Source organism: Adiantum capillus-veneris, chromosome 13, assembly GCF_014529385.1.
Source record: "Adiantum capillus-veneris isolate H3 chromosome 13, ASM1452938v2, whole genome shotgun sequence".
In the NCBI taxonomy this organism is placed as follows: domain Eukaryota; kingdom Viridiplantae; phylum Streptophyta; class Polypodiopsida; order Polypodiales; family Pteridaceae; genus Adiantum; species Adiantum capillus-veneris.
In genome coordinates this window covers 155,585,660-155,596,722 of record NC_140943.1, presented here as the reverse complement: position 1 = coordinate 155,596,722, position 11,063 = coordinate 155,585,660, and the positions used below count along the sequence as shown (strand labels likewise).

Here is an 11,063-nt window from a genome sequence, read left to right as displayed (position 1 = left end):
TTGGTGAGTCCGATTCCGTACCTCTGACCGATCCAGATGTGGAGAGAGCATTGCGTCTTCGGGTTGAGTGGTTATGTTCGCAGCAGCAGACCCTTACGCAACGCTATTCACCGGCGCAACTAGCAGTTTTTGGATTATCAGAGGTCTCTACTCCGACTGGTGGCACTCCATACCTGCAGAGTTTTCCAGCTACAGCTCCAAGTTCAACTTTTCCTTCACAGGGTCTGATGCCGTTGGGTGCGACGGCACAGGGTCCGACGCCACGGGCGTCCACCTATCCCACCTTCTGTCTGAGATTCACGACGGCGCTCTTCTAGCAGTCAGCGTCAGGACAGCTCGCGCGCTAGCACCGGTCGATCTCGACGAGGGAGCGGAGCTAGTTGTTGTTTTGGGGGGGGGGGGGGGGGGGGGGGGGGGGGGGGATTCTCCTCCACAGTCACCACTCCCTGCATTAGAAAATTTCGGAGGTCATTTGGAGGGCCTTGTAAGAAATTGTATTTCTCTCTCTAGAAACTTTTTTTAAAATGCACTTGCACCTTGTGAGTACGTCCAAAGGACAACCAGACACTTTAAAAAGTAGATTTATATTCCCAATCGTCCTTGAAAACGGTCACTTTTTTATTTAATGCGAACGTCTTTTTCAGGAGGCAGGTGCGGCGCATTCAAGGCAGCTTACGTCATCACTGAAAGTTGAAAAGTCACAAACTATCAAATAGTGATAGATTTTGAGGCTTTTGACACCACCAATGCGTCCGGAACGCCAAAATACCCTAAAAACGAATGTCTACTTGTCTCATTCCTACATCGGGAGAGGCAAAAAATGTCAAAAAACCCCAAAAAATGGGCTTTTTACTTAAGGCGCGCGAGGAGGCATTCTAAAATGCTAGAATGCCCCTCTGCGCACCGTTAGTACAAAGCTCCTTTTAGTGATTTTTGGACAATTATCTTTCAAGAAAACCTACCCATGTTTCTCTATTGCACTTTTGCATCATGCTCTCTCTCTCTCTCTCTCTCTCTCTCTCTCTCTCCTTTCTATAGCTTAGCATATTTAAAGAGAGAGAGAGTGAGAGACCTCAAAAAACACCTCCTCGTGCCGTTAGTATAAGGTAACAGAAAGACTCTCTCTCTCTCTCTCTTTCCCCCGCCTTACTTCCTCTCTCTATAACACACACACATACACACATAAACACATACATTGGTGGATGCACAGTACTAAAGGCGCGCATAGAGACATGCACACCGGTTGTGCCTCTCTACGCGCGCCTTTAGTATAGAGAGAGAGAGAGAGAGAGAGAGAGGAGAGAGAGAGAGAGAGGGGCTCTGTGTGTGTGTGTGTATGTTATATTTGTGTGTCTGTGTGTTTGTGAGTGTGTGTGTCTGTGTGTGTGTATGTTATATTTGTGTCTCTGTGTGTTTGTGTGTACGTTATATTTGTGTGTGTGTGTGTGTGTGTGTGTGTGTGTGTTATCAAAATGCACTTTGTAGAATTGTAACAATGGGTGTGCGTGCTCACTCTTATAGACCCGAAATTATGATCTCTAAGGCTAAGATGATGAAGAAAAAACCTATGTGATAGATGGAGGCCTTTTTAGAGATTTTTTGACATTTTCCTCTCAAAAAGCTTCTTAAAAGAGGAAAAAAGGGGCTTTTTACTAACGGCGCGCGATGAGGCATTCCAAAATTTTGGAATGCCCTCTTGCGCGCCGTTAGTAAAATGTTCTTTTAGGGGTTTTTGACATTCTTTGCCTCTTTGGATGTCGGAGCCAGGCAATTGGACATTCATTTCTAGGATATTTGGGCGTTCCGGACGCATTGACAGTATCAAAAGTTTCAAAATCTTCCACCACTTGATAGTTTTGTAACTTTTTGAGTTCTGGTGATGACGTAAGCCGTATCAAATGCACCGCATCTACCTTCTAAAAAAGGTGCTCGCATTAAATGAAAGAGAGTGATCGTCTTCAAGGACCACTAGATTATTAAATGAGGAGAGGGACACCTTTTATATTTTTGTTAATATCAATCTATTTTTCTATGTAACATAGGCTCTTCTCTCATTGGAGGAGCTTATTTTCCTCTCTCTTCCAAAAGGCCCTCCAAAAGACCTCCGAAATCTCCTAATGGTCCAGTAGAAGATGAGGACCATGACATGCCTTCACCAGATGCTCGCGGGTTATACTACCAGGTTCATAGAGGAGGTATGGTGGATCTCAGGACAACGCAGGGTAGGAGATTCTGCACACACGTCAACCAATTAATCCACTCCACATATATCAATTGTTTTTTCAAATTTGATCAGCAAGATCCCTACAACTTCACATATATAGAGACAACCATGCACATGCGTTTCCCCAACCCTGAGAGGTAACAATTCTCAAGGCAATGGTTGCAAGAGCATGTCCAAACATTTCTGAAGAACAAAAAATCTAGTGTGAGGAGAGCTGCAAAGAAGACAATGGAGTCTCCAGAGCATAGCTATCGGCCAGGAAATGTCCATGATGTGGAGTGGGAGACCGCTATGGGTGAGAAAGAGGACGAAAGGGCAACGGGTGCGAGGATGTATACGCGTCAAGTTGAGGCCAGATCCTATCAGACTCCTACGCATTATGGTTCGAGAGGGAAAACGGCTTGGAAAGACAAATATGTAAGTAAAAATATTAGTTTTATTGTAAAAAATCTAATGTTTTTCATTTAATTAATTGGTTGCTATTTTTTGTTAGTATAACATTACCATGAGTCGCCCGACCAAAGATGTGCAGAGATATAGAGAGAACCATACCGAGTATCAAACTTGGTGTTGGTTGTTTGAAAATCAAATGATCTCTCGAGAGGAGTTCGAAAATGCATGCAGAAGTCTGCAACATGTAAGTTTAATCGTATTTAAATAATCAAATTGTTGATTTTATATCAAATATTAAATAACAAGTGTTAATTGTTTCTTTTTTATGGTTTTGCAGAGTCAAGAAGTTCCACGCGAAATTCCGCCAACTCCCCCATGAGCATCCTCTATTTTGTATACACGGGCCCCGTTTGCCCTATCCCACATGACCATACTCTATTTTGTACACACGGGCTTTTTTTGCCCTTTATGTAAATGCAATACCTATCATTTTTTGGCTCAATACCTCCCCCAATTGTAATTCCACTTATGTAAATGAAATTATCAATCTTTTTTTGGTTCAAAGTATTGTCCAATTGTGATATTTTGTTGTAATTAATAATAATTTTGTAAAATAACTAAAATAAATAAAAAATAGATGACCGTTTGGATGGTCCTGCAAAGGACAATCCAAACGGTCATCTGTTTTTTTATAATAAATCCTGCCGCGGTAATGCCCGCGATAACGCACACGCGGTAATGTTTGCGGGTATGTTTGCAGCAAAGAATGCGGTAATAGGCGCGGAAATATAGCCGCAACCATTACCGCGGATGTTACCGCTAGACCATTACCGCCAACGTTTCCGCAGTATTTTCCACGTACGGGAATTTTTATATTTCAACTTTGTTTGTTTTTTTGCGGTAATGTGAGCGATAGTACCACGCATATGTTATAGTGATATCCCCCCTCTACCCTCTTCTGCTGCGTGCCAGGAGTGCACTGATCGTCCATAAAAAGGGCCTCAAAACATGGTCTAGTTATGGGATCTTGTTACTAGAAACTGGATGGATGATCTCCAACTGGCCCTCAGATTCAGAATTAAACCTTGGGATGTTCAGCTCATGATCAGATCAAGAGCTCATGTTTTCGCAATTTTTCTATCATGGACTCTTCAAGATTCCCTTCTCCTTGACATTCAAGCATTTGTTTGGGCAGGGCAATATAAACTTCAAAATCCACCTAATGATTCCATTTGGTGGTCATTCTTGGATATCCCCCCTCTACCCTCTTCTGCTGCCAGGAGAGCACCGATCCTCCATAAAAAGGGCCTCAAAACGTGGTCCCAGTTATGGGATCCTGTTATAAGAGACTGGATGGATAATCTCCAACTGGCCCTCAAATTCAGAATTAAACCTTGGGATGCTTAGCTCATCAGATGAAGGACTCGTGTGTTCCCAATTCTTCTATCATGGACCCTTCAAGGTACCCTTTCCCTAGCCTTGACATTCAAGCATTTGTTTGGGCAGGGCAATATAAACTTCAAAATCTGGTCTGGGACCATAATAGGGTGGTTGATGCTATCCCGGGCATGTTAAACAGAAGGTGGTGAGTTGGATACTCTCGAAAACAGTGGGAGTTCAAGTTCACTCACATATGGGCACCCTCAATAGAGCCTAAAAAGTCAGTGCGGCTCTTCGTAAGGCTCTATGGACAGGGAAGAGAGCTGTCAAAGCCAATCTCAGTCTTGGAATATGTTGCAGATGTAATAGGTTCCTCGAGGTCACAGACCACTTATTTTTGGCATGTCCCTGTAACAAAAAGATTATGGGCCCTTTGACCCAAACTCTTGGCTTCTCACCCTCCTGGAAACAACTTCTTTTGGGGGACTATGTAGGAGTTATATCCGTGTTTTGGAATAAGTCAAGATCCGAGTTCGGCCTGTGGTGGCTGATTTGGCGTGTGAGAAACTGTAAACTATTTGAGGTTGCTTACCAAGCACCTAGTCTAAAAACAATTCTCTCTTCTCTTAATGTGCAGGATATGAAGATATCGCATGATCAAATTACACTCTTATCGGATCAACAAGGACATCCTGAAAGACTCCAAACACTTCTATGACTGAGTTCAGTCTTGGGGAGCCGGTGGTGGTACTTTGGAGGACAAGGCCTTGGCTCGGGATGACTGGGAGAACGAGCTGGACATTGAAATTGCTCACCTTGAAGATAGGATCAATGAAGGGCACTACTTCATGGAACGGATCCAGGCCGAAATTGATAAGTTAGATGGAATGTGATGTGTGGTGGAAATCTTGGGTCATTGTTTATACATGTCATTGTAGTGGGCATGACGGATGATGGAACTCTCGGGTCTATGTCTTTGAACTGGTTTATGCCGGATGGAGTCCTAGTCACTGTCATTTTGTAAATTTTTTGCTCTTCTAATATAAATTTCCTCATTACGAGAGAGAGCCACTTTTAAATACGAATGAAATTACAACGGTCTTGATCTCACGCTACCAACACCAGACCGTGATCTCTCCCTTGCAAAGAGGCCTTTCAAAACAACTCCGACCATATTGTGGCACTAGTATTGTAACGGACCTCTGCAATTGAAGAGACGTTAGCATTAAGTCATTAAGGAGCCTATAACGTCTCTTGTTGACAGTACAAGGAAGGCGCCTTTCCCCTATATATTTATGAAGTGGAGAATAGGCGTAGCTTGAGAGAACTCGATGAGACCTGCTAATTACAAAATCCAAGCTAATTACAGCACAATATTAAAGAGCAATGATTTTGATTCATTTCGTAGTCGACTTATATAACTTCTTAATTTCGTTCATCAACTGACAACTGATCACAAGAATTTGATAATGTAATACAAAAAGGTCTAAGCCCTGATCGGCCTTTCCTTGCAAAGAAAAAAAGAAAGGGATGTGTAGGTTTGACGCGCGTGTGCGTGCGAGAGAGAGAGAGACCCTTCCAGATTCAGCTTCGGAACACAATAGAGGTCACATTATATTAATCTCACAGCTTGTCTCAAAGTACAGATCGAAGGTTAGCTCATCGCTAATAAAGTGAGCTAATTAGTACTTTAATGACAAGCTGCAATGAGACAATAATCAGAAGTACACTGCAATACAATTAGCCTCCACATCTAATACAGGAGGTAATAATTTGATCGCATGACTTCTTGCAACTAATGAGACTCTTGTCCATTGAGCTCCTATATATGGCAGCTACATACAGCGGGTTGTTTTCACAGTAGGGTTCAGATAGCTTTCCATGAGCTGACCCAATCCTTTACACTTATCGTGATTATATATAATTATGGCAAGCGCAGATCACTTTCTTGCGGAGAAGACATGAAAGGTGGGGTTGCACTAGATGCCACTCGATTACGTGAGGGCAACACCTCAGCCCCGTCAGCAGGAGATGATCTTCTCCTACCTCTCTCACCTTTGCTATTTTGAGCAAACTTCATGCTTGCATGGTGCATCCCCAAACTTTCCTCTTCAGCTGACCACTCTCTTCCATAGTATGATTCCTCGGTTGCATCTGAACTCTTTGAAGGCCCAAAGAACATTCCTCCCCATTGGGGGAAATACAAAGTTGCCACCACAATTGTGCAGCAGATACTCATAATCCCCATGTTAGTCAATCCTGTTTCCATTGAGATGCTCGGATTGGTGAAGAAAAGCAGTTGCGTCAACATTGCACCCACGTTTCCACCTGCACCGGAAATGCCCGAGACAAGTCCCAAGGACCTGCAGTACATACATTAAACAACAGGGAATATCAGCACCATCAATAGCAAGATCTAGACAAACTTGTACATTCTTTGATTATTATCAAGGTTTGGAAAATGTCAAAAAAAGCAATTAGTGGGACTGATAAAATATGACCTGCGAGAGACAAAAGGGATGATGCTAGTGGTGGCACCACCAGCACCTTCAACAAAGATGGCGAACACAATCATGATGGCAACCGCGGGTCCAAGGGAGCCAGCCAAGGGCAAGATGATACAAAAAACTCCACCCAATGTCTGCAAAATCCAAAGAACCCACAAGCGGCCCCTCATGCCAAACCTTTGCCCGACAAAATCAGAGAGTGCGCCTCCAAAGGGCCTTGTAACAAAATTGGCGAGCCCGAAGATGGAGGCCACCACACCAGCCACAAATAATGTTAGCCCAAACTTGTCGAAGAAGTACTCAGCTATCACATTGTCTATTGTAAGCTCCACGCCAAAACAGAACCCATAAATCATTCCGAGCACCCATGTCCTGTAGTTGTTCACCCCGTTGATAATGACCTGTCACCAACACGAGAAGATATGTCAAGGATAAGATCAAGAAATGAATTGATCTGCAGGAGCCATAGCCACAAGGGTGGATTGATCAGATCTACAAGACATGCTTGTGCACATCCAATAAGACCAAATAGAAGTGTGCAATACAAGAGGGCGATTTGCAAGTTATTCCTCTGCGGCCAACTCAGACCTAGAAACCAGTTCAGATTGGTAAAAAATACCTTCACATAGCTGTCCTTGATGCGGTTGCCCTTCTTTCGCAGCTGGCGGTAGTTTCCAAGTGGAGTATCTTGGGTGCAGGCAAGCATGATGATCCCCATCAATACTTGCACGATACCAGGGACGAAAAACGATAAGCGCCAGGCAGTGAAACCCGGTGAGCCGATAAAACTTGGACTGGCGATCAGATCAAAGAGCACAGGCATGAGGAGTTGTGCAGCACCACCCCCCAAGTTTCCACACCCACTTGTGATCCCCGTGGTAAGGCCGACGATTGGTGCGCTGAACATTGAGGCCATCCAGAATTGACATGTCACAAATGTTGCAAGCGAGAACCCGATGAAAAACCTGCATTTGCATGCAACCTTAAAATTTCCGACAGTTTTGTAAAGAAGCTATATTCTTGCTTCATATGCTGTATTCAAGTGTAATATGTGGCAAGAAATCATAGGAAAATACCTGCACAAAATGAAGCCTGTTGCAGTGGACACAGTTGCCATGTAGAACACGGCGGGTGCTGTCAACAATATAGCACATGCACCTGCATACCTCGGTCCCACTATATCACAGGCAAATCCCATCACCAGTCGTGATGCAATGGAGCCACACACTGATGCAATCCCCGCTTTCCCAATCTCCTCCTTTCGGAGGTTGAGATTATCACGGATCACTGGCAGCAGAGGGGCTGCTGCAAAACTAGATACAAAACATACAAAGAAGGAGAACCAAGAGATATGGAAGCTCCGCATATGTGGTTGCGCCAAGGAGAAGAGCTTGATCCTCTTGGCTTTGTATTCTGAATCTACAGGCAAGGGGAATTTGGTTGAGTGAGGTTCCGCATCATGCGGATTCTGCTGCACGGAGACAGCGACATCTGCAGGCACCCGGTTGTTGTCAGCCGGAAGATTTGAGGCCGCCGCAACAGGGGGGAGCTCGAGCACACGTGAGTGTTGGTCTGCGAGCTCGGAGATGCCATGGGAGGTGTTAGGAATGCTGCTGGGGTTGCCACCGCGGACGGAGCTATCCATCTTGGCAGCAGCAGGCACTGAGGTGTAATTAGGGCTGAAAGAGGATCTTGTAAGAAAATCTAAGATCCTTCTCTGTAATTAAGCAGCAGAAGAAGAAGCTGATGATGAGCAACTGCGGCAGTACGCGTACGCGCACAGCGAAATAAGATTTGTGGGTTATGGATAACTCGGAAGTGCTGTACGGATGAGCAGGAGTACTTGCATTGAGAGGGGCAGTGGTACTACTAGTACTGGTCGCTTGCAGCAGTTGAGTGCATGCAGGAACTTGCCCAATTAAACGAGGACCTATTAACTTAGGCAATGGGTATTGGCCAATCCCACCCTCTTTCTTTATACCCAAATTATAAGGTATAAAAAAACGCCAGGCCACACCGGCCCCCCACTCGTCAGCAGCAACAGCAACTTCTCGCAGAACACGTGCGCAGCTGTGCTTGCCAGTGCCACAGAAGTCAAGTTTCGCACGTCAGCAGGCTGAGAACAGTTATTAGGCAGGCAACCTCAAGGAAAGTACCTCCGCGGTACGGGGTACCCTCCCGTACCAGGACTCTAAACAAGTGGAGCCGTACCCATCCTACGGGGTACGGACTTTCCATTCTTAGTTATTGAATGAATATCACAGAGTCCTAAGTATAGACTTTTTCTATAAATTAAAAAAGGAAAGCAGAAAAAAAAATTGGAGGCTCGAATTTCTATTTCTCGAATTAAGCTCTACCTCCCGTTTTTAAAAAAGCTTTTAATTAGCTCCCGACTCCTGAATCTTTGCTATTTTCGGGGAGGAAGTATATGTATAAAGATCACTTTTTCCAGCAAGATTGGTGGGCATCCGCTGCTCCCACGCCTCACATTTCGCATCATGGGTTTCCGCGTTGGCTTGCTACTACTACCACCAGTCCACCACCTCCTCTTTAAAATTGCAGCTTTGACCACGTCCTCGACCTCTTCTCCCTGCTTGCCAGCTTTCGTTTTTGAGCTTTGAAGCGTGCTCCTCTAGATCTCCCCACTCCCCCCCACATATTGTTTTCCTTCCGGCAGACAGTCTTCCTGCTAGAAACCATTTTCTAATCATTTAGAGAGAGAGAGAGAGAGAGAGAGAGAGAGAGACACGACTACACATAGCCTACATCTGTGATTCCTAGCCAAAAGAAATTCGTCAACAAGCATGATGAGAGTCCCATTCACTTTTGTCAAGCACAAAATAGTCTCAATGTCAACAGCAAGTACTTCTAGTACGTACTCGCTTGATGTTAATTGAGAGATGTTAATGTCTCTCAATTTTACTTATCACCTCTAGGATCTTTCGCACTTTCTATCCCTAAACTTTACTGTTCTCTCACTTAATACTTACTATATACCTCGCTATTGATTTTACACATTACATTGATAAATGTCCAACGCTTGTCACTATCCCTAGGTCAACAATTCCTTTGATCCAGCTCTATCATTGTAGAGGGTTTTCCTTCCACCCACAGCGCTCCAAGCCGACTTATTGCACATAACAATATTTACAATACTTTGGTTCTAATGCTTTACAACTTATAAAAGAATTTGGACCATACAATATAGCCATAAATATATAATACAATTCATTTTTGATACTTTCACCAAAAAAAATTAGAGCCATGTATATTTTCAAGAGGACACAAGCTGTTGACGTGACAATCACGCCCCTGTTAGACGAGGACGGATAATCTTCCTCTGTTTGACAAGGACAAAGGAACTTTCTCTAGTTTAATGTGGATTTGTAGACAGACAGGCTTCATTTGTCTAACAAGTGGCTTTGTAGAACACGCAGAATAGAAGCTTTTTATTTAAATTTTTTAATCCATCACGTCCCCACTTTGAAATGCTCCCAAATCGAATTTTCTTCTTCATACTAAACTTTCATGTAGTTTTTCAAAATTAATTGTTTAAACCCCTTCCAAAAATGTAAAGCTACTTTCTTGTACATTTGAAAAATGAACTACGTTCTTGGTAATGTGATTTCTCCATTCCTCGTGTATTCACTACTAGGAGGCTTTGTCTGTAGGGAAGTTTAAGCCACACCATAAATTTTACTAGCTTACCGTAACTTAGGCAACGCCCAACATAATTATGTAGCTTAAGCTTAAGTGATGTTAAAACGTTTTTCTCTTGTTAAAATAGGGGAGCTCCCAATTGTGGGGGCTTTCCAATTGTTATGTTCTCTCTCTCTCTCTCTCTCTCTCTCTCTCTCTTTGTGTGTGTGTGTGTATATATGTATATATATATATATACACACACACATATACATATATACATATGTGTGTGTGTGTGTGTGTGTGTGTGTGTGTGTATATATGTGTATATATGTATATACATATACATATATATATATATATATATATATATATATATATGTATGTATATGTATATGTGTATATATATATATATACATATATACACACACACATATACATATACACATATACATATACATACATATATATATATATATATATATATATATATATATATATATATATTATATACGCAGGTAATATTTCAAGTTCTAAGAGATAATAAACTTTATGTTAATCGAAAGAAAAGTGAATTTTTCATACAAGAGATTCAGTACGTATTTAGGTCACATTATCTCTCAAGATGGCATCCAAATGGATCCATCAAAATTAGAGGTAATAAAAAGATGGCCTAAACCAAGGAATCTTCATGAACTAAGAAGCTTTATAGGTATGTGTGCATACTATAGACGCTTCATAGAAAAGTTCCCACTAATAGCAGGGTCATTGCATGACTTAACAAAGAAAAACGTTAGGTATACATGGTCTGCCAAGGAGAACAATGCTTTTGAAAAGCTTATCTCTCAAACTGTGCTTACACGACCGGATCTCTCAAAGCCATTTGAGGTCCAATGTGATGCTTGTGGTGATTGCCTTGG

The 11,063-nt window shown here is 42.7% G+C and overlaps 1 protein-coding gene across 1 annotated transcript; it reads right to left on the bottom strand.

Annotated features, from left to right (window-relative positions):
• Positions 1-5,415: 5,415 nt before the first annotated feature.
• Positions 5,416-8,437, bottom strand: LOC147445143 (high affinity nitrate transporter 2.5-like). The gene is made up of 4 exons (XM_086528006.1): positions 7,581-8,437; positions 7,124-7,469; positions 6,499-6,905; positions 5,416-6,360 (listed from the first exon to the last, which is right to left on the bottom strand). Exons 1-4 carry the CDS (start codon positions 8,147-8,149, stop codon positions 5,922-5,924), a joined length of 1,761 nt encoding a protein of 586 aa, XP_086384132.1. The 5' UTR covers positions 8,150-8,437; the 3' UTR covers positions 5,416-5,921.
• Positions 8,438-11,063: the final 2,626 nt, after the last annotated feature.

What these genes read in the sequence shown, in the direction of transcription:
- LOC147445143 (XM_086528006.1), bottom strand. Translation starts at nt 8,149, where the DNA reads ATGGATAGCTCCGTCCGCGGTGGCAACCCCAGCAGCATTCCTAACACC. An exon ending in ACAGGCTTCATTTTGTGCAG is followed by an intron (nt 7,470 to 7,580) that starts GTATTTTCCTAT and finishes ATGCAAATGCAG; the next exon opens with GTTTTTCATCGGGTTCTCGC. An exon ending in TCAAGGACAGCTATGTGAAG is followed by an intron (nt 6,906 to 7,123) that starts GTATTTTTTACC and finishes TGTTGGTGACAG; the next exon opens with GTCATTATCAACGGGGTGAA.